The sequence below is a fragment of the Haliotis rufescens genome, unplaced genomic scaffold, assembly GCF_023055435.1.
Source record: "Haliotis rufescens isolate VD_foot unplaced genomic scaffold, xgHalRufe1.0.p SCAF_15, whole genome shotgun sequence".
NCBI lineage: Eukaryota > Metazoa > Mollusca > Gastropoda > Lepetellida > Haliotidae > Haliotis > Haliotis rufescens.
The window spans coordinates 31,423,852-31,449,198 of record NW_025963835.1 but is presented as its reverse complement, the minus strand read 5'-3'; the positions used below and the strand labels follow the sequence as shown (position 1 = coordinate 31,449,198).

The window sequence follows — 25,347 nt, the reverse complement described above, 5'->3', positions numbered from 1 at the left end:
TTGACTGGTCCAGATTAAACTACACATCACACCAGCTTCCCTGCATAGTTTATTGATTACAGCTGTGTAGAGCTTCATGCACTCATTACGTGTTCATTTAGACTGTCACATATATTTAATTGTTGACAGACTGTCTCGTCTGTTTTATAAGTGAGTGAGTGTGTTTGGTTTAACGCCCCTTTTAACAGTATTACACATTTATATCGCGGCGTGTCAGCTAAATGTGGGAGGAAATCCCGAAGTGATGCAGGTCTCAGACGTTTACCACTTCGGTGAAACCCACGAGCACGGGTATGGTGCTGACAAACCTAGAAACATAATCGGGGCGAACCGGGATTCGAACCCACAATCATAGGTTTCTGGCGTGCCCAAGGGACGCAACTCTGCACAGTGAATCGCGGCGCCTTAGACGACTGGGCCACCTGTGCCCTCTCTGTTTTATAAACTTGTATGATGACGAACATTGTGTTACAATGCAACAGGTACCTGATTATTTGACTTACATACTTTAACACTAATAGTTGATAAATGATTGTGGAGAAATCCATCCGTATGTTTCATTCATCAACTTACACATCACACATAATTCATCAGCTATCAGCAATAACTTCATTGATTATGATTCTTTTCTTCTGTTTTAAGTATTTTATTACATTGATGGTATAAAGTCAGCTTTATTCTGATGCCCCGATCGTCTTACGTGCGTCAATCCGCTGTTGCGTCCCATGGACTCGCCAGGATCCTATGCTCATGGGTTCAAATCCCGGCTCGTCACGACTATGTGTCTAGGTTTGTCAGCACCATACCCCTGCTCGTGGGTTTCACCAAAGTTCTAAGACCTGCATCACTTCGGGCTTTCTTCTCACACGGGTATCAAGCTAACATCCGTGATCAAATTTGAATACTGTTCAAAGCGGCGTAAACCTAACTCACTCACTTACTCTGATCAGGGGCGGTGGGGGTAGGCTAGTGGTCAATGCGTTCGCTCGTCGCGCCAAAGGCTTGGGTTCGATCTTCCACATGCATGGGTACAATGTGTGCGAAGCCCATTTCTGGTGTACGCTGCCGTCATATTGCTAAAACTGGCATAAAGCCTCACTCAATCACTCTTACTCACTCCAAGTCACGATATGGCTGAAATATTGCCGATGTGACTTTAAATATTAACTCACTCACTCACTCACTCACTCATCCACTCACTCACTCACTCAGACCACGTGCTCTAGATCTGAGCGAACACTGCAGTACACCAAAGAGATTATGTGAATATGAAAACGCATGTTTTTTTTATGTTTGTTGTTTGCTATGATGTACAAATGTTCCAGGTAATCGGAAAATTAACGGCATATCTGCCACATTATGGTGATTCATAAAGGTAATTGAAATGTTTGATGTCCTAATTGTGTTAAATGATATATTATTATTACATGATGGAATATTACACGTGTTTGGTTTTAAAAAATAAATATAGAATCTATTTTGTCCCACGGGCCAAGCCAACGATGTAAATTCCAAAAGCCAATTCTCTGTATGAAAATATATACTTACATTCCCTTGTTGTGCCAGCGAAGTTAGTTAGTTAGTTAGTTTCCACAACGAATAGAAATCACTTTTAAACATCCCCTTTAGTGCTGTGCCGGTATGTCCGCATTTTAAGGTCAAATTACACAATGCCTGTGAAATGTCACCTGGGACCGGCTGAAAATGTCACAGCATCGGTTTTCCCAATTAGCAGATTAATTCGAAATGACAGTTTGAATATTCATCTCACGTGGTCTTCAGTATTTCAGTACTTAGAGAAATAGTTTCAGTTCCCGTACGTGACACGAGTTAATACCTTCTAGGCCTATATAACGCAGTGTCACATTGCACACGATCCGAAGTTCTGTTTAATGAATAACGAGGTCTAATCGAAACTGTTGCTATTTATATTATCCCGCTCAGAAGGATCATTGATCTCGCAGATCTAGTTGAGTGGACGCCCGGCGATCATTAAGGATATCAGGTAATGTTTCTATTTGGGACTTTCTGTTTTACAGACGGGCCTACCGTGGTTACAGCCAGTTACGGATCAATTTATTTATCACACTTTTATTGGGGTCTAGTCCTTTTTGGAATGGGATCAATACTTTTCTGCATGTGTTCATCAATGGGCTTGTGCACTTAATGTTTGCATTTATAATTTGTTTTTTGTTTAACACCGTAATCAACAATATTTCACTTGTCAGGACCGGACAATCCAGTGATTGACATCATGCACATTGACCTAAGTAATTGGGATATGATGACATGCATCAGCCAAGTCAGTGAGTCTGACAACCGGATCAATTTTGTCGTATCTTGCAACAAACATGGGTTGCTGAAGACAAATTCTGACCCGCATGTTTGCCTAAACGTAACTTGGTATGGTATGCAATCCAAAAGGGTTGTGTCTTTTTGGGTGTTCCCAATTTTGAGATGTATAGTTAGATTTAATATGTATTAAATTATTTTTGAATGACACATAAATTTGCAAGCCTCAACTGTTCCCCAGCCCATACATATTATTTTGTTTGTTTGTTTGTTTGTTTGTTTGTTTGTTATTTAATGCCACACTCAGCAATATTCCAGCTATATGACTGAGGTCTGTAAATAATTGAGTCTGGACCAGACAATCCAGTGATTGACAACATGAGCATCGATTTATCAATTTGGATACAATAACATGCATCAACCATGTCAGCGAGCCTGACCAACCGATCCCGTTAGTCTTCAAGCATAGTCACCAATTAGGGCAAGCATGGGTTGTTGAAGACCTATTCTAACCCAGATCTTCACGGGTCGATTGATATGAGCATCAATCTACGCAATTGGGATACGATGACATGCATCAACCAAGTCAGCGAGCCTGACCAACCGATCCCGTTAGTCTTCAAGCATAGTCACCAATTAGGCAAGCATGGGTTGCTGAAGACCTGTTCTACCCGGGATCTTCACGGGCCTAACATATTTTTTGCTTTGGTTAAGTTCGAAATACTCCTGATAAAACCATTTTGTTTTTACTCAGCCTGAACAACATATTGGCTTTTACATGTTTAGAAGGAATTTTGCCCATATTTTAATACATTTGTGTAGTAACATTGCTCCTTTAGCACATAGAATGTGATTTTGTATACTCTTTACCATTACCCAATATGCGAAGTTGTGAAGAATTAAGTGGTTTAGAAAGTTGTTAAAAGAATCTGACAACAATTAACTTGTGTTGAAAGTTTACGATAAGTCATATAAATATCAGGATGTGCTTTTTTAAAGTAACCAAACTTTTGTTAAGGAACCAAACCTTCATATCGAGTTAAGTCATATCTCATGTCTAAACATGAAAAATGTAAAAGATTTGTTTTTTCCAATTATGAAAATATTAATCTTTAAGTGGATTTATTCCAACTATAAAAATTGTTAGCACTTCAAGTATCGATGAGAATCATTTCATGTGAGTAACTACTTTGTGGATAAAGGGCAGTGGTTAAAGCGTTCGCTTGTCACGCCGAAGACCCGGGTTCGATTCCCGACATGGGTATAATGTGTAAAGCCCATTTCTGGTGTCCTCTGCCGTGAAATTGCTGGAATATTGCTAAAAGCGGTGTAAAACCACACTCACTCACTCACTCACTTTGTGGATAAAAAATTACCCTAGAGCATGGTTGCCATGTGGCATATGTGATATACCATATTTAAAAAAACCAACATTTTAAAAACAAATAAAACATTATATTAAATTGTTCTGTTTTGTTTCAGGAGACATTGATTTTAAGATGAAGACCTCAGGACCAACTGAGTTATGTTTTACGGACATTAATGTGACAATTGATGCGAAGGAAATCCTCTCGGATGTTACTGGAGCAGTCCACAGTGGGGAGATACTTGCCGTCATGGGCCCAAGTGGTAGGAGCATTATTTTACTGTGCCAGACACTCTACATTAGGCTAGTTTCTTGCTTATAAGTATCGTGTATCAGAAATTATTAATTTACACAGGGATTTGTCTGGACCTGATTGTCTGGACCGATATTGAACCCCGAGTCTGGAAAAAAGACATTAAACATTCCCAAAGTAGAGGTAGTTAGTGAGTGAGTTTGGTTTACGCCGCTTTTAGCAATATTCCAGCAATATCACAGCGGGGGACACCAGAAATGGGCTTCACCCATTGTACCCATGTCGGGATTCGAACCCGGGTTTTTCGGCGTGACGAGCAAACGCTTTAACCACCAGGCCACCCGACCGCCCCTCCCAATTTAGAACTAAGAATTTCCCAATTCATGTTACTCTGTATTCATATTTAATAACATATTTTTTGGCTTTGTAGAAGAAACCTGTACTCACTTATAACAAGACCAATAAATATTAAGAGGTTTTAATGCTTCGTTTTATGTTATTGCATTAAATGCAATCTCAAAATACCTATGAATTTAAGAAAATAAATTTTCTCAATTTTGAACAAAATATTTTTTCCCAATTTGCCTGTCATGGGTACTTAGTTAGCAATCCTAGATAAATCCCAAGTTATCTTGAGCTTTTAGATATCATTTTATTCAACTTGCTAGCCTGGCTGAAAGTATACTACACTAGGCTACATCTGCCCAGAGAAGGGAAGGTCGGCAGTTCAATCATTGGCCGTGACATACCAATAGACATTAATGAGGTTACCTAGCCTGGTGCTCAGCATTAACAAAATAAAACCATGACTGGTCAGCTCAGAGTCAGTTTGCTGTCTGAGTGGGGTATTCTTGTTATACATGTGGCATGGTATCTCATTGGGCAAGCACTATGAAACCGACATTAATCTGGGCTGGTAAAAGTAACCACACACACACGTTGCTATATATGTGCCATCTTGAATCCTAAAACCCAATTTCACCCAACTTCATTCAATTAAGAATTGACTATAATATATTTTGCATTTATGGATTTATTGATGTACAAAATTGGTGCACACTGTATAAATCGGTAAATATGTCACATAAAATATAAACGCAAAGAAATTGCTAGGATAGGTCTCGTGGAAAACTGGTGCCTTTTGATAGTTTGGGATTTTCAACAAAGATATGTTTTGATTTTCCACTCCAACAACTTTGACTTAGGCGCTGATGGTGCTAGTGTTTAGTGCTCGTTTCCGGAGCAGATCTTGAAAACCTTTCAATATTTCTTCACCAAACTTGGCACACATATAGGTCTTTTTTTATCATGATGTAATTAAAAGAATTTAAGATTTAATTAAAAAAACCTTCAATAATATTATTTAATGTTCAAATGTTTACTAAGAGATAATTAATATGAAAATTGAAAGATGGTAAGATCTTAATATTTTGGATGTTTTTAAGTTCATGTCAGAAAAGATCTCAAGTAATGGAATGTCTCATTGTTTAATCACCATTTTTTATGTTGTTAGGCTCGGGGAAGACAACTCTTCTGAATTCTGTTGCGGGTAGAGTGGCGAGAAAATCAGGGGAGATAACTCTCAATGGTAACAAACTGACCCGGAGACTGCGGAAAAACATGTGCTATGTGATGCAGGAAGATGTCTTTTTGTGTAACCTTACACTTAGGGAAACTTTGTATGTAAGTAAATCACGCATCGAGCCTGTATTTGTTTGCAATTATTACAGATACCCAACAGGCCCATGGCAAAGAAAAACAAAATAGCAGTTTGTGGACAAAGTATTGATTTAAGCAACATCACTTGGTTTTCACACCTTATTTGATACTGCCTATTTCTTCCTTGATTAGGACGTCCTCAGCAACCTATGCTGGACTCGACAGGCAACCGACAGTCTTTGTGCCTCAGTTGATGGTGTGTTCTCCAACAACATGGATCGTTGATCACAGTATCAATCACTGGATTGTCTGGTCCAGTCTGGATTATTTGCAGACCATATAGCTGAAATATTGCTGAGTTCAGCATTAACCAACAGATATTCCAACCTCACTCAACTTGACTGTAATCCTTGTCTGTCTTCGCCACACTTGTACAAATCGGTTTCACCAAAGATTCTTTACGCATCGCCAAATGTGTGTAGAAAAAAAAATTTCAACTGGCGACTTTAAGGTAAAGTATTTCGACCCATGAAGATCCAGGGTGAAATAGGTCTTCAGCAGCCCATGCTTGCCGTAAAAGGCAACTATGCTTGTCGTAAGAGGCGACTAACGGAATAAGATGGTCAGGTTCACTGACTGGGTTGATGCATGTCATCGCATCCCATTTGCGTAGATTGATGCTCATATCAAACACTGGATTGTCTTGTCCAGACCCGATTATTTACAGACCACCCTCATATAGCTGAAATATTGCTGAGTGCAGCATTATACAACAAACAAACAAATGTAAAGTATTTTAAACAATGGCCATGATATAGTTTGCAGCTATGGTACAGTTACCGGAGAAGATGTCCTACCAAGAAAAGATGTCATGTCTACAAGATATTCTAGACGCACTGGATCTGAACGCGTGCAAAGACACAAGTGAGTTGCCCCTGGCACCAGTCCCTCTTTCCTTTGTGAGTTAAACAACAACAGGGAAAGAAATGCTCTTGAGTGACGCTTTACGCAGCTTTTAGCAATATTCGAACAATATCATGGCAGGGGACACCAGAAATGGGCTTCACACATTGTACCCATATGGGGAATCGAATCCAGGACCAACACTCTGACCACGAGGCTAACCCACTGCCCCTTTCAAGGATGCCTCAGGGCAGTCCTGTTCAGATTGGCCTTTAGGAATCTAGGTTTGCCTTCCAGAACAATTGAGGGGCGGTCGGGTAGCCTAGTGGTTAAAGCATTCGCTCGTCACGCCGAAGACCCAGGTTCGATTCCCGACATGGGTACAATGTGTGAAGTCCATTTCTCTTGTCCCCCGCCGTGGTATTGCTGGAATATTGCTAAAAGCGGTGTAAAACCAAACTCACACACTCACTCACTCCAGAACAACTGTTTTCATTCATCTGTGAATGTCATTTCACCACAGCCTAGTCTTCTCCTTTCCTTATGATTGAGTTTTCTAATACCATGTTCCGGTTCTGAATAAGGATTATCTTGTGAACCATGCTCTCCTCTGAACATGTTCACATGGTAAACGTGTTTGTAAAGTTTACTTTTGCGAAAGAAAGTAAATTTATAACTAAATTTGATATCGAAGATACTGAGTCACAAACTGGAGATTAGACATGGAGACTGGGGTTTACTGACACTAGACATGGAGACTGGAGTTTACTGAGATATTAGACATGGAGATTGGGGTTTACTGAGACTAGACATGGAGACTGTCATTTACTGAGACTAGACATGGAGACTGGAGTTTACTGTGACTAGACATGGAGACTGGAGTTTGCTGAGACTAAACATGGAGACTGGAGTTTACTGAGACTAGGCATGGAGACTGTCATTTACTGAGACTAGACATGGAGACTGGAGTTTACTGAGACTAGACATGGAGACTGCCTAGACATGAGACTAAAGTTTACTAGACAGGAGCTTCTGTGATGCTGTGACAGGCACAGTGTTAACGTTGCAGGGAGTAACACACTGCTGTTTGTGTTCCAGGAATGGGTGGGCCGGTGGAGCGTGGGTTGTCAGGGGGGGAGAAGAAGCGGGCCAGCATTGGCTGTGAGCTGTTGATGGATCCTGACATCATGCTGTTGGATGTAAGTGGCTTCACGCATATTGACAGAACATAATTTATTAAAATTTAGTTGTTTTTTCAGCCAATGTGGATTAACTGCATACTATGAAAGTATGAAACTAGTCCTAGAAACAGTATTGTGAATGAATATGACTGGACCAAGTGTATTGACTAAGCATCATATTTATTCACCTGTATCAGAGCCTCATGCCTATTCCCCTGTGTTATCAGAGCCTCATGCCTAGTCTGTGTACCAGACTGATGACAGTGTGAGTTGTTAAATAAATCTTGAACGATACAGCTTAAACACCTAGCTTCATTGAAGCGATCGTAAGGTCACTACATCACCAGTCCTACACCTTGACACATCACATGTAGACCCATCCACCGGTCCACAGGTTTTTGAAGCACTTTCCACTGGTCCACAAGTACACCATATCACTGGTCCACAAGTACACTATATCACTGGTCCACAAGTACACTATATCACTGGTCCACAAGTACACTATATCACTGGTCCACAAGTACACTATATCACTGGTCCACAAGTACACTATATCACTGGTCCACAAGTACACTATATCACTGGTCCACCAGTACACTATATCACTGGTCCACAAGTACACCATATCACTGGTCCACAAGTACACTATATCACTGGTCCACAAGTACACCATAACACTGGTCCACAAGTACACTATATCACTGGTCCACAAGTACACTATATCACTGGTCCACCAGTACACTATATCACTGGTCCACCAGTACACTATATCACTGGTCCACAAGTACACTATATCACTGGTCCACAAGTACACTATATCACTGGTCCACAAGTACACCATATCACTGGTCCACAAGTACACTATATCACTGGTCCACAAGTACACCATATCACTGGTCCACAAGTACACCATATCACTGGTCCACAAGTACACTATATCACTAGTCCACAAGTACACCATATCACTGGTCCACAAGTACACCATATCACTGGTCCACAAGTACCCTTTATCACTGGTCCACAAGTACACTATATCACTGGTCCACCAGTACACCATATCACTGGTCCACAAGTACACCATGTCACTGGTCCACAAGTACACTATATCACTGGTCCACAAGTACACCATATCACTGGTCCACAAGTACACCATATCACTGGTCCACAAGTACACCATATCACTGGTCCACAAGTACACTATATCACTGGTCCACAAGTACACCATATCACTGGTCCACAAGTACACCATATCACTGGTCCACAAGTACACTATATCACTGGTCCACAAGTACACTATATCACTGGTCCACAAGTACACTATATCACTGGTCCACCAGTACACCATATCACTGGTCCACAAGTACACTATATCACTGGTCCACAAGTACACCATATCACTGGTCCACAAGTACACCATATCACTGGTCCACAAGTACACCATATCACTGGTCCACAAGTACACTATATCACTGGTCCACAAGTACACCATATCACTGGTCCACAAGTACACCATATCACTGGTCCACAAGTACACTATATCACTGGTCCACAAGTACACCAAATCACTGGTCCACAAGTACACCATATCACTGGTCCACAAGTACACTATATCACTAGTCCACAAGTACACCATATCACTGGTCCACAAGTACACCATATCACTGGTCCACAAGTACCCTTTATCACTGGTCCACAAGTACACTATATCACTGGTCCACCAGTACACCATATCACTGGTCCACAAGTACACCATATCACTGGTCCACAAGTACACTATATCACTGGTCCACAAGTACACCATATCACTGGTCCACAAGTACACCATATCACTGGTCCACAAGTACACCATATCACTGGTCCACAAGTACACTATATCACTGGTCCACAAGTACACCATATCACTGGTCCACAAGTACACCATATCACTGGTCCACAAGTACACTATATCACTGGTCCACAAGTACACTATATCACTGATCCACAAGTACACTATATCACTGGTCCACCAGTACACCATATCACTGGTCCACAAGTACACTATATCACTGGTCCACAAGTACACTTTATCACTGGTCCACAAGTACACTATATCACTGGTCCACAAGTACACGCCATTGATGCATCATCTGTGGACTACTGGATACCGAAAGGTGTATAAGAAGTTCCAAAACCTACACTACATTGGTGAGAACAACCTAGCTTGAAACCAGTCACTGATATAGATGAGATTACTCAAAGGTATCACAGAGGGGCGGTCGGGTAGCCTAGTGGTTAAAGCGTTCGCTCGTCATGCCGAAGACCCAGGTTCGATTCCCGACATGGGTACAATGTGTGAAGCCCATTTCTGGTGTCCCTCGCCATGATATTGCTGGAATATTGCTCAAAGCGGCGTAAAACCATACTCACTCACTCACTAAGGTATCACCGAACCCCAGTTTTTAAAGTCACAGTATTAACCTGTGTTTTCTGACAATCGCATCTACTCACCCACTCTTCCAGGAACCCACCACTGGGTTAGACTCCAGCACAGCCTGCGACCTGATGACTCTACTGAAGCGTTACACCTCGGACTACAACAAGACAGTCCTCGTCACCATACACCAGCCTTCCAGTCGCATGTTCTACATGTTCACCAGGCTCATGCTGCTAGCCAAGGGCAAGGTCAGTCTACAAGTAGACTTGTCGTGGTTCCAGCAACAAGGGATGTGTTGTTACTGCGGGCTTGGGTTCTTATTCTCGTCAACTCAGCAACGGAAGATGATAAAGCTGCTGCCTTCCTTTCATTTCATGATTCTCCTATTGACCAATCAGATTCCACCTCTCGTATCACTTGCATTTGCTTCAAACAAAACGGTGGCGCCCAGTCAAGACGATCTGATCAATAATCAAGATCTATATTGTGATAAAACGAGTCTTACATCGCGAAGTGCATCAAATCACGAGAGCACCTTGATTAAAAACATGAAAAGATATAGAAAATATCTGTTGACAACGAGTTAGCAGTGCACATGCTTTGCAAATCCTGCAGTCGACCTAAATCTGCTTGACACTTTACGAGCCGGATTTCGATTTCGGGGCGCAATTTTGATTGGACTATGCATAGACTCGTTAGGTCAGCCAAAATGTAACTCCAAAATACCAGCCTAGTTCGGCAAGGGTGGAAACTGGACTTTTATAGTCAGTTAACTCACTTGCCTCGGGAAGATGCATGCAATGTAGACTTCATTAGAACTAATAGCATACAGTGTATATAGGATGATCAGTGTCGGTTGGACAGGACATGGCTTGGGTGAATGCTGGGGAAGACACCATTTGTCACAACCAACAAGCAGTTTATGTAAAATAACTAGATTTAGGTGGAAACAGCAACATATACTCATATGTGACATACATACATATAGTTCATACATACATATAGTTCATACATACATATAGTTCATACATACATATAGTTCATACATACATATAGTTCATACATACATATAGTTCATACATACATATAGTTCATACATACATATAGTTCATACATACATATAGTTCATACATACATATAGTTCATATATACATATAGTTCATACATACATATAGTCATACATACATATAGTTCATACATACATATAGTTCATACATACATATAGTTCATACATACATATAGTTCATACATACATATAGTTCATATATACATATAGTTCATACATACATATAGTTCATACATACATATAGTTCATACATACATATAGTTCATACATACATATAGTTCATACATACATATAGTTCATACATACATATAGTTCATACATACATATAGTTCATATATACATATAGTTCATACATACATATAGTTCATACATACATATAGTCATACATACATATAGTTCATACATACATATAGTTCATACATACATATAGTTCATACATACATATAGTTCATACATACATATAGTTCATATATACATATAGTTCATACATACATTTAGTTCATACATACATATAGTTCATACATACATTTAGTTCATACATACATATAGTTCATATATACATATAGTTCATACATACATATAGTTCATACATACATTTAGTTCATATATACATATAGTTCATATATACATATAGTTCATACATACATATAGTTCATACATACATATAGTTCATACATACATTTAGTTCATATATACATATAGTTCATATATACATATAGTTCATACATACATATAGTTCATACATACATATAGTTCATACATACATATAGTTCATACATACATTTAGTTCATATATACATATAGTTCATATATACATATAGTTCATACATACATATAGTTCATACATACATATAGTTCATACATACATATAGTTCATATATACATATAGTTCATACATACATATAGTTCATACATACATATAGTTCATACATACATATAGTTCATACATACATATAGTTCATATATACATATAGTTCATATATACATATAGTTCATACATACATATAGTTCATACATACATATAGTTCATACATACATATAGTTCATATATACATATAGTTCATATATACATATAGTTCATACATACATATAGTTCATACATGCATATAGTTCATACATACATTTAGTTCATATATACATATAGTTCATACATACATATAGTTCATACATACATATAGTTCATACATACATTTAGTTCATATATACATATAGTTCATATATACATATAGTTCATACATACATATAGTTCATACATACATATAGTTCATACATACATATAGTTCATATATACATATAGTTCATATATACATATAGTTCATACATACATTTAGTTCATATATACATATAGTTCATATATACATATAGTTCATACATACATATAGTTCATATATACATATAGTCATATATACATATAGTTCATATATACATATAGTTCATATATACATATAGTTCATACATACATATAGTTCATATATACATATAGTTCATACATACATATAGTTCATACATACATTTAGTTCATATATACATATAGTTCATATATACATATAGTCATATATACATATAGTTCATATATACATATAGTTCATACATACATTTAGTTCATATATACATATAGTTCATATATACATATAGTTCATACATACATATAGTTCATATATACATATAGTTCATACATACATATAGTTCATATATACATATAGTTCATACATACATATAGTTCATACATACATATAGTTCATACATACATATAGTTCATATATACATATAGTCATATTTTGATTTTCACCATTTTTTCACTGTTCTTTTCACTGTTCTCCGACTAATCCGTAAAAGGCGACTATGTTTGTCGTAAGAGGTGACTAACGGGATCGGGTGGTCAGGCTCGCTGACTTGGTTGAGCATCGTAACCCTTTGTATTTCAGAAAGCATTTAATTCAACGTTCAGTTGAACGTGGGAGGTGTATGACTCAGGGCCCCGTTTCACAAAGCTGTCTTTACGCTAAGGTGAGGTGACTCCCATACTGTATCACTGGCTTACGATAGTCGTAGCGCTAAGATCACTTTGTGGAAGGGCCCTGGTTAGTTGTGTATAAGCTTCCATGTATTCAGACTGTGTTGTTTCTCTGTCCTGCAGGTGGCCTACTTCGGCCAGGCTGACAAAGCTCTGGATTTCTTTGCTGATGCTGGGCTGCCGTGCACCCCACACTGCAACCCGGCAGACTTCATGTGTAAGTCAACACAACAATAAAACCATCCTGCACTGTCCAGGGGATTTTATCCCCATTTTGTGATAAGTATTGTTTGTTTCTTGTTAACGCCGCACCCTCCAATATTCCAGCTATATGACGGCGGTATGTAGATAATCGAGTCTGGACCAGACAATCCAATGATTGATATAAGCATCCATCCACGCAGTTGAGATACGGTGACATATTTCAATCAAGTCAGCGAGCCTGACCATCAGATCCCGTTGTCTTACGACAAGAATAGTCGTCTTTTACGGCAAGCATGGGTTGCTGAAGACCAATTCTACCCCGAATCTTCGTAGGCACCCTGGACCTCTTCACCGCTAAGCTTCATTTTGGAAGTGATATCATCATCTCCATCTGGCTTTTCACTGATCCTGTTGTGCAGTGGAACTAAATAGTTTTTAGCTGGTTTAACTTAAATGAAAACTAATCAACTACCGGTACATATGAATGACTTACCTGTTATAACCAAGGTTTCAAAGAAGTTGTCACAGAGCAGTCACATTTTATGGATAACAACTTCTTTATTATACTGTAATAGTAATTGTTATCAATAAATTGTGACACTTTTTTATCTGTTATGTTCAAATAATTCAAAGATGTTACAGGCAACACACACACACACACACACACACACACACACACACACACACCACACACACCACACACACACACACACACACACACACACACATACACAAATAATACTAATAATATTTACTTACTTATACTTATCTGAAGCTGTGGTTGATGTTGCAGTGGAGATGCTGAAGCGGGACGATGACACTGTGGGGAGGCTGGTGTGTGGATCACAAGGGAGCACTTCCAGGTACCCATTAAACAACTCCTTGTGGAGCTTTAATGAAAGATGATAGCTCAAGGGGGCATGGGTGGCCCAGTATCTTAGGAGCTGTATTTGTAGTTCACTGTGCAGAGTTGCCTCCCTTGGACGTGCCAGAAACCTATCATCCTCGACTGGCGCTGATTATGCTTCTAACTTTGTTAGCACTATACCCATTCCCCCTGGTTTCAAAATCAGAACAATAGGCAAAATTATCATTATAGAATTCATGCCATTTAATTGTTGTGACATCTGTTATGTGTTCATCATGTAGAAACTGTGTCGAATTCGTAATTCATTGAACCAACAACACAAGAGATTATGATGTAAAATCAACCATTTTGTACTTCTAACCAACTTACAATGCATGCGCAATGGAACACTTCACGCTTGCTGACACTCAACAGTGCCGTAGCCAGCCAGGCGTGCAGGGGGGGCAGTTGCCTCCCTGGATTTTTTATAGAAAACATAAGTAACTTGATACTTATACAAATATTTGCCCTCCCCCATCAAAAAAAGTTAACTATGGCCTTGCCCATACAATGCAGAATAAATACCTAAGATTTGCCAAAAACTACATCAATGTGTATATTTTTAGACATGTAAGCAGCATAGAAATATGGTTTGTGTATGCTGATTAAAGTGTTGTTTTTCTTTGTTTTATGTTCCTCCAAGAAATGCCAAAGTCATTAAATCTACACAACCATGCCAGGAAGCCAGCTTTGTATTTACACCTAACCTTGACCCTGACCTTGACCCTGATCCAGAGCAAGGCAGCCGCTATCCCACCAGTTTCTGGACCCAGTACAAGATGCACATGTGGCGGACGTACAAGCAGTCACGTGGTCGGATCCTGTCCATGCATTCAATCATTGGCATGCTGGCGCTAGCCGTCATCGTGGGGTTCATCTGGTTCCAGATCCCCAGGACGGCGGACTCTGTGAGAGACAGGATGGGGTTGGTGAGTTGTGTACACACACTATATGTCTGAAATATTACTGAAGGAATATCAAATTTGAACTGCATATTTGACCATTTGCTTATCGTGCATATACCGTATTCGACGTAATAAGCGCCCAGGGCGCTCTGAAAATTAGAAATAGGGGGCTCTTATTAGAATGTTATTTTGGTGAAAAAAACAGAGTTGAAAGATAAATTTCGTGGTTTCTGCTGACAGCCTGAAATGTTTATGTGCGACAGATATATTTTTCAAGAATTAAATGCCCATAATTAAGGGTGCACATAACACACGAGTGCGTATTATACGCGAATAAATAAGTCTTGTGTACATTGATCAATCGGAAGGGGGGCTAATTGGGATTGTTCACTAGCCAATATCTTAACAAATGTCGCCGTGGGCGCTTATTAGAGCGGGGCGCTTATTACGTCGAATACGGTAGTTGGAAATTGGTGAGGGTGGCATGAAACAACACACACTCATTTATATAAGTAAGAATACCCTTGACACCTGTGTTTCACTCATATGTGAACCTGTTGTTTTTGTTTAATCTAGAGTGGTGGGGTAGCCTAGTGGTTAAAGCGTTCGCTCATCACGCCGACAACCCAGGGTCGATTCCCCTCATGGGTACAATGTGTGAAGCCCATTTCTGGTGTCCCCCGCTGTGATATTGCTGGAATATTGATAAAAGCAGCGTAAAACCATACTCACTCACTCACTTAATTTTCTGTATGTTAGGGATTGTCATTCTTTAAAAGGAGATAGACACTAGACACTAGACAGACACACCCCAATTGGCCCAAAATCTGCATATGTCAGTAATAATTAATAAATACCACATTTTAATTATAGTTAATATTATATAAATAGAAGTGACTTTAATATATGATTTACATATTTGCATTGAATACAAAGTTAAAACACCTCTGAGTTTAAGAAAATAAGAACTTTTTAAAAATCCCTGTTTTTGACGAAATAATATTTTTTTCAAAATTTCCTGCAAAGCTCACTTTGTTTGGAATCTTAAATTTGATGTCAAATGAAAATCAAACAAATGTTTTGACCATGAAGTACAATGTAACTGTACCCAGTAGGGGCGGTCGGGTAGCCTAGTGGTTAAAGCGTTCGATCGTAAAGCCGAAGACCCGGGTTCGATTCCCGATATGGGTACAATGTGTGAAGCCCATTTCTGGTGTCCCCTGCCGTGATATTGCTAGAATATTGCTAAAAGTGGCGTAAAACCATACTCACTAACTGTACCCAGTACTGCCCTTGCGCCACTCTCTACATTTGTTCAGGGCCCTGATGTTCACACCAAAGACCTGGGTTCGATTCCCCACATGGATACAATATGTGAAGTCCTTTTCTGGTGTCCTCCACTGTTATATTGGTGGAATGTTGCTAAAAACGGCCTAAAACAGTACTCACTCACTCTCCCATCTGTCTCCCTGTTGTAATGGTGTAATAACCCATGAAGATCTGGGTTAGAATTGGTTTTCATCAACCCATCCTTCTCTCCCCCCTTGAAGATCTGGGTTAGAATTGGTCTTCAGCATCCCATGCTTGTCGTAAGAGGTGACTAACACGATCGGGTGGTCAGACTTGCTGACTTGGTTGATGCATGTCATCGATCCCAATTGCGTGAATCGATGCTCGTGAAATCAATCACTGGAGTGTCTGGTCCAGACTCGATTATTTACAGACCACCGTCATATAGCTGGAATATTGCCGAGTGCAGCATTAAACGACAAACAAAAGATATGGTGTCATATATTCTTTTACTTGGAACACTGAGCTTTTGTGATAGCAAATTTCTTGTTCATTTGTTTGTCGCAAGCTGAAGGTTTCAACTCTTCCCCCATTCAGGAGCAGTTAGGGGAGCCCAGTGGTTATAGTGCAGTCTTCTCATGCCTAAGACCTGGGTTTGATTCCCCATGTGGTTACAACGTGATACCCATTCTTGCTGTCCCCAACAATGACATGGCTGGAATATTGCTAAAAGTGCCAAAACTCATGACTCTTTCACTTAATTTCTTAACACTTTCATTTACTGTATTTGATGTAATAAGCGCCCCGCTCTAATAAGCGCCCATGGCTATATTTACTAATATATTGGTAAGTGAACAATCCCAATTAGCATCCCCTGATTGATCAATGTATACAAGACTTATTTATTTGTGTATAATACGCACTTGTGTGTTATATGCACCCTCAATTTCTGGGCAATTAAATTCTGGAAAAATATATCTGTCGTATATAAACAGTTCAGACCGTCAGCATAAACCACGAAATTTATCATTTCACCAAAATAATATTCTAATAAGAGCCCCCTATTTCTAATTTTGAGAGCGCCCTGGGCGCTTATTATGTCGAATACGGTATTCGCTCTGTCACTCACTGAAAGAGTATTCACTGACTGACTGTTTGTTTTCACTAACTCTTTGTTTTCACTAACATTTTGTTTTCACTTGCAGTTGTTTTTTGGTATTGGTCACATGGGCTTCATCACCATCTTTGATGGTATTGTCTCTTGTAAGTGTAACCATGGTAACCAGAGAAATCATAATGTTATAATTTAAAACCTCAGTTGGTTGTTTTCATGGCAGTGCTTTTTGTCCTTTTAAATACAAAAACCAGAACAATTCACAGCTGACCCCTTTTTCAAGCCGAGAGAGCCTGGAACACAGTTTAACCAATTAACAGTGGTTTAGGGTTTTGAGGTCATGTGCTGGTGTCTACTATAATACAGATATGTTTAAATCACCATCAAATTATTTATCATCCCAAACTGGCTTTCAGGGGAGTTATAGCTACAATAATATTTCCGCACAATGCTTTGCAGACCATTGTGACATCATCAGTTACATGATATCAATTATCAATTGGTTAGCTGTACTTTTTACACTCGATCTCGCTGTTTGTTACAGTTTACAGACTGAAAAAGTTGGAAAAATGATTTGAGATGATACAGGAGAAATCACACACTCAGCTCGAGATAAGCTGTGTGTTTACATTAATAAACTAATTTTTGATTTGTGTACAATACACATGAAATATATAAAAAAGCTATATTTACAAATTGTAGCCATTTCAGTTTGCGTACTTGTATTTCTTTGCACATCTTTATTCACTGATCAAATGCAGGATTAGTTTGTCGTTAAACGCCAAACTCAGCAATATTCCAGCTATAGGATGGTGGTCAAATGCAGGAATGACAAATACATGGACCCAACCGCTGTGAATAATGCACAGAAGTGGCGTATTGTCACTGAGACATGTATCGCTGTTGTGACACACTTTGGGCAGCACAATGAGGTCTTTGCAGTGGTTAAAAAAAACCAATAGATATTTCCAAAGGAGTAAAAGTATATTGAAAAGTTTTCAATGAAAACCAAAGAAACTATAGCCGACAATGTAATTAAGAGGACTGAGGTGTGAAGATGGTGTAATACGGTTTGTTCTCTGTAAAAGATATAGATGGCATCAATATTAGTTGAAGTTATGTCGAGCGAGCAAGAAGATCTCCTCTTGGCTGTGGGGTGACAAAAAGTGACATTTAAAAGTGTCCACATCACACCCCAGTATGCGTATGAGATACTACTGGTAAGACAACCAGGAGTAGAGTGAGAGAAGAAGCGTATGTAGCAGGGCGTGGAGTCATCCCACAGATGACATCCTTACCTTGTCAGCTTGCTGACGGGGTTAACCTCATTGGTCATGTGGACAAGGCGTCCGACCTCGGATCAGAAGGTCCATGGTTCGAATCCCATCACAGGACTCGGAAATTTTATGGCCGCTACATAGGCGCCCAACGTGGGGCTGAGCACGTTCATATCAAATTTGAGCAAAATAAGCCTCAGTACCCTACTATGCGGCCCGGGACGTGCCTTCCGTTGACAAGGGAGTATGTAGCAGGGCGTGGAGTCATCTGACACATGACATCCTTACCTTGTCAGCTTGCTGACGGGGTTAACCTCTTTTGGTCATGTGGACAAGGCGTCCGACCCCTGATCAGAAGGTCCGTGGTTCGAATCCCATCACGAGACTCGGACATTTTTATGGCCGCTACACGTACGTAAAAGGAAATAGAGAATAGGTGTAGAATAATAACATTAGATATATCTGGTGACACTCTCAGTTCCCAGTGTGACTGATGCCTTGTGAGTAAATACTCAATGGCTACAAAAATGACCTTATAAAGCTCGCACAAGTTGAACTTTCCTATCAGCCAATCATCTTTTAGAGAGATATTGTGTCGGAGTAAAAAATCTGATTATATTGAGATTCATATTTTTTGTTTGACTAAGTTGTGACCTGAGCGGATGTACGTATGTCAGCTGTATGGTGTTGATATTGCTGAGTCAGCCTTTCTCCAATACATATAATTTAGGTCCAGGGTCAAACCTTGGGGTCGGCCTATTTCCCAGGTCTGCTAATACTCTGTAATGGTTTGTAAAGACAGTTGAAACAATAGGTAAAATATTCATCTGGGGTCATGCTGTTTTCAGTTCTACAAGTTGTCTTTAGTCCCAGTTTATCCTTTATCCTTTCCAGTCAGTTTAGGTATATAATGATGTAATAATTTCAAATTAAAATAAATATTCTCATATCATTACAACAAATAATGTAAGACAAATGAACTGTCTCATATTACATTCACAATAATTAGGAAATGTTCCTGATTGTAGTTTCTGAGGAACGCCCTGTTCACTTGAAGGAGCGAGGAGCTGGAATGTACCGACTGTCCTCGTTATATCTGGCCAAAATTACCAGTGAGCTGCCCTTGACCTTTCTCCTGCCGGCGTGCTACTTCACCATCAGTTACTGGATGGCGGGACTGCGACCCTTGGCCGACGTCTTCTTCGCCTCACTCGCCATAATGATCCTCCATGTCCTCAACTGTAAGGTAGGGAATATATGGATTTCATTTTCTTGATTAACGCTCATGTTTATCAACCTCTGGTTTGTGTGACCCTGATTCTGATTACTAAGATTTGCTCTTGCTGACTGCAGTGTAAATATGCAATGTCTTATCTCTCAAAATCTCTCGCACGCACACACGCACTCACATTGCTATATAAGTACAATAATCTTGGAAGCGACGTTAAATCCCATTTCACCTCCTCACCTCACCTAACCTCACCTCACCTCACCTCACCTCATGTATGATTGTTGTCCAGGGAATTGGTTTCATGATCGGGACGGGAATCTGGAAATTCCGGCTGGCCCTTACCATCACCAGCACCACGATGGTGTCCTTGATAATGGTTGGTGAGTACATCTGCACTAATCAGCGATTACATCAATGCACAATACACTATCAACCTATACCCATATTTGCGTAAGTGGACCGTCACACACACCAGTGATAAGCACCTCTCTCTCGCTGACTTGTTGTCCTGATAAACACTTGAGTATGCTGGTCATGTGCCATGTCTTCAGTCACCGATTTCTTCATCCGTTTTCCTGTTTCAAGGTAATATCAAAATCCTCTCTCAGTGGGTGGTGGTGGTGGGGGGGGGGGGGGGGGGGGGTTGGTTCTGGACCCTCTGCATCCCCACTAGGGACACATACAGAGAATCTCATCCGAGGGACTTTCGATATCAAATTAATATATCAACACGAAATGAGGCTTGCTCATGACCTTTAACTTGTATTTACGTGTGTTGACTTGTTTGATAGCAAAAGATACTAGGGTGAATCACCATTTATCATCCAAAAGCTTTTTCAGTTTGTATACATTAGTGTTTTGAGTGTAAAAAGTACAGCTAACCAGCTCAATGAGATTAGTGATGTCATTTGACTGTGAGGTAATGTAACCGATGACATCACACACAAGATATGGTCTGCAAAGCATTGTGATGTCATTTGTTGTAGAGTTGTCTCCATGCAGATGTTGTTTGATCTCACCCAAGTTATATCTGCCGTGGAAGCCTGTTTCGGAGATAAATGGTGTCAGAAACTCCTATCAGTCCTTAGCACTTATGTGTACGAGAATATAGTCCAGATTGTTCTTTCCTATGCACAGCTTTACCTTTGAGAAATTTGGTGCAGAAAACAAACTTGTGGCAGTTTCTAACCCAGTCCACTCGGTTCCCCAGGTGGGTTTTACATAACTATGATGCCGCCATGGCTGTTCTGGTCTCGGTACCTGTCTGTGTTCGGACACACCCTCAGTGCCATGTTAATCCTGGAGTTTGCTGACTTCACCCCAATTCCGTGAGTATCTTCAGTCTAGATGTTAACTAGATCCAACTTATGAACCGTCTAAATGTAAGAAATGTCCAAAAAAATCAGGAAACATTGGCAAACCTTATAGTGAAACAATACAGTGTGTCCCGGTATAAAAGGAATTTGATAAAAGCGTGCAAGAGAAAGACCACATGCAGCATGCACACAACTGAAGTCATGACATGTAAAATTAAACAACCTTTTATCACCTGCCCCGGTAGCTCAGTGGGAAAACAGTGGGTTACAAAACTTAACACTTTATGTTGCAGGTTTGATTCATGTCATGGAATTTTCATGTGAAAAAACATTTGTGAATTTTAAGCAATGAAAAAGTAATAGTATATTCATATCCAAAGGCCAGTTTATATCACTTCAGTTGTTAAACCTAGGTCTTACAATTCAAAATGTAAAACCTCTGAGCAGGTTTCACTTGAAATTAGTACCTCTCACAATACAATACAAATACAATACAATACAATAGGCAAAGTGGCAGTACGTTTGTATTGGCAGTTTGCATCCAAGATCTCTCAGTGTTTGTTTGTGATTTCAAGTAATAAGGATTCATTTGTGAGCTATTGTTCCTTAACACTGATCTTTCTTGTTGCAGAATTTGTTTGGACATTTTCTTTGATATATGGCCAACCCCATACTAAACCATGCTTAGCTCTTTAAAATCGGATAACTGTATCAGCTCATATGAGGTAAAATGAAAATCTGGTGGTCAGGCGCTGTGACTTGGCTGATGCATGTCATTGTACCCTGGCTGCACGGTTTATTGTGCACAGTATCAATCACAGGATTGTCTGGTCCAGATGTAATTATTTCAAGGCTGCCATCTCGATTATGATGAGTTCAGAGTTGAATTACAATCAAACAAATTGATATGGACAGTTATTATCCCCCGCCGCGCGAAAGCGCGAAGCGGGGGATATAGTATTCACGACCGTCCGTACGTCCGTCTGTCTGTCCGTACGTCCGTCCGTACGTCCCACCTGTTTGTTGCCGCGATATCTGAAGAACTAAACACTGGATTGTCTTCATATTTGGAACTATGGTGTATATACAGACTCCGCAGACACCAGTCGGTTTTGGTGACCTTGATCCCATTTTCAAGGTCACAGCAGACAAATCTGCTTTTAGAGTTGGAAAACGGTGTTGCCGCGATATCTCAAGAACTAAACACTGGATTGTCTTCATATTTGGAACTATGGTGTATATACAGACTCCGCAGACACCAGTCGGTTTTGGTGACCTTGATCCCATTTTCAAGGTCACAGCAGACAAATCTGCTTTTAGAGTTGGAAAACGGTGTTGCCGCGATATCTCAAGAACTAATCACTGGATTGTCTTCATATTTGGAACTATGGTGTATATACAGACACCGCAGACACCAGTCGGTTTTGGTGACCTTGACCCCATTTTCAAGGTCACAGCAGGCAAATCTGCTTTTGGAGTTGGAAAACGGTGTTGCCGCGATATCTCAAGAACTAAACACTGGATTGTCTTCATATTTGGAACTATAGTGTATATATAGACTCCACAGACACCAGTCGGTTTTGGTGACCTTGATCCCATTTTCAAGGTCACAGCAGGCAAATCTGCTTTTAGAGTTGGAAAACGGTGTTGCCACAATAACTCAAGAACTAAACCTCTCGATTGTCTTCATATTTGGAACTATGGTGTATATACAGACACCAGTCGGTTTTGGTGACCTTGACCCCATTTTCAAGGTCACAGCAGGCAAATCTGCTTTTGGAGTTAGAAAACGGTGTTGCCGCGATATCTCAAGAACTAATCGCTGGATTGTCTTCATATTTGGAACTATAGTGTATATACAGACACCGCATACACCTGTCAGATTTGGTGACCTTGACCCAATTTTCAAGGTCACAGCAGGCAAATCTGTTTTTGGAGTTGGAAAACGGTGTTGCCACAATATCTCAAGAACTAATCGCTGGATTGTCTTCATATTTGGTACTATGGTGTATATGGCGGGGGATATTTCGTCACTCTGTGACAAATACTTGTTTATTTTTTGTTCCAGATGTTCGAATGTGACGCTGGACACGTATCCCCAGTGTGGTCGCAATGGTACAGAGTTTGTAACGGCAGAGGTAGTGCTGGAGCAGGTCGGGACTGTACTTCCTATGTACATGTATGTTATGGCCCTCTCCGTAACGCTAATAGTTTACTTCTCTGCCGGCTACGCAATTTTTAGGTTTCGTGGAAAACCAAAGTCATGAGATGCCTTCAATCCTTATATTGTTGATTTGTTACAATCCATTCCTTCCAGTGATTACAGAGCAGCTATTCTAAAACATGTATGACAAATCTTGCCATCAATGAGTGAGTGAGTGAGTGAGTGAGTGAGAGGGTGAGTTTGATTTTTCGGTAATATTCCATCAGAATATCAGCAGGGGACACCTGCAGTGGGCCTGGTACATTATTTTTGGAGGGGGCACGGGTGGCCCAGTCGTCTCAGGTGCCGCAATTCACAATGCAGATTTGAATTGCTTGGACCCTACCCGTGCTCGTGGGTTTCATGAAAGTGGTAAATGTCTGAGACCTGCATCACTTCGGGCTGACCTCACACATCAAGCTGACACGCCCTGACTGGAATACTGTTCAAAGTAGTGGTGGGACCATACACCGATGCACCGGTGAATCGCGATTTTCTACTTCGCGATACAAGTATCGATCACAGTCGCACACCAAGTAAAAAATATCGATTCTGACCTTACATGTTTGCTTTAATAACTGTCCCAATAAACACTAATCAGTAGTGCAAGAGTGAAAACATTAATATTTCCATCTGTTGCGCCATACTTGACACTGTCAACTGTAAATCATCACTGTGCCAGGTATTTGGCCATCCTGTCTATGAAAAAGATGGCTTACGCTCCACAGATAAGAGTGAGTGAGTGAGTGAGTATGGTTTAGCAATATTCCAGCAATATCAAGGCGGGAGACACCAGAAATGGGCTTCACACATTGTACCCATGTCGGGAATCGAACCCAGGTCTTCGGCGTGATGAGCGAACGCTTTAACCACTAGGCTACCTGACCGCCCCCACAGATAAGAGCACATGCAAGTATCGTGATACATATCGGGTCATGAGTAAGGTATCGTGATACATATCGGATCATGAGTAAGGTATCGTGATACATTTCGGGTCATGAATAAGGTATCGTGATACATTTCGGGTCATGAGTAAGGTATCGTGATACATATCGGATCATGAGTAAGGTATCGTGATACGTATCGGATCATGAGTAAGGTATCATGATACGTATCGGATCTCACAGTTGATGTATCGTCCCAGCCCTAGTTCAAAGTGGCATTAGACCCAACTCATTTTCTCCCTGTTTTACAGGAGAACCTACCCTTGTTTTGTCAAATGAGGTCAGTATTTTTACCCAAGAGTATTCTTATTTATTACTTGTTTTCTTCTCTATGTCATTTAAAGACCTTGTGCAGCCAAAAAATTTGAATTAATTATGTAATAATTATCTGCATATTCAAGGTGATTAACTTCACACAAAGAGTGTAGCTCTAGTTTCATAACACTATCATGCAATATCCACATGTGATACAGACTTCAATGATCATTATAAATTATTTTTTATGAAATAAATATGTTAGAAATACATGTGTTGTTGTAAATGGGTTTTTGGCAAGTTTAGGATGTCAGTGAAGTCTGAGGCTCAATCTCATGAAAATGTTATACATGAATACATTGTACAACAAATCTCGGACAACCAGGTCTTCAAGACAATCAAGAAGCAGGATACCTGAGTTCATGCGCCAATCAGATGTTGCCCTTTTTAAATTGATCCATCTTCATTTGTTTCCATCTGTTTTGGATGACATATAAAAATATTTCTATAGTGGTACTCCTCTCTGGGTGTAGAGCCTGTGGCGCTCAGAACCA

General features: G+C 39.9%; 1 protein-coding gene across 1 annotated transcript; it reads left to right on the top strand.

The window, feature by feature from the left end:
* Positions 1–1,663: 1,663 nt before the first annotated feature.
* Positions 1,664–24,357, top strand: LOC124132026 (ABC transporter G family member 22-like). The gene is made up of 14 exons (XM_046495603.2): positions 1,664–2,005; positions 3,775–3,921; positions 5,425–5,594; positions 6,389–6,494; positions 7,572–7,672; positions 10,154–10,315; positions 13,271–13,364; positions 14,145–14,214; positions 14,902–15,187; positions 17,659–17,716; positions 19,873–20,090; positions 20,365–20,455; positions 21,286–21,403; positions 23,460–24,357. Exons 2-14 carry the CDS (start codon positions 3,792–3,794, stop codon positions 23,656–23,658), a joined length of 1,803 nt encoding a protein of 600 aa, XP_046351559.2. The 5' UTR covers positions 1,664–2,005; positions 3,775–3,791; the 3' UTR covers positions 23,659–24,357.
* The last annotated feature ends 990 nt before the right edge of the window (positions 24,358–25,347 follow it).

Excerpts from the sequence above, each read along its gene's own strand:
- LOC124132026 (XM_046495603.2), top strand. The coding sequence starts at position 3,792 with ATGAAGACCTCAGGACCAACTGAGTTATGTTTTACGGACATTAATGTG. Across the intron at positions 3,922-5,424 it reads TGCCGTCATGGGCCCAAGTG|GCTCGGGGAAGACAACTCTT; the intron begins GTAGGAGCATTA and ends TTATGTTGTTAG. Across the intron at positions 20,456-21,285 it reads GGTGTCCTTGATAATGGTTG|GTGGGTTTTACATAACTATG; the intron begins GTGAGTACATCT and ends TCGGTTCCCCAG.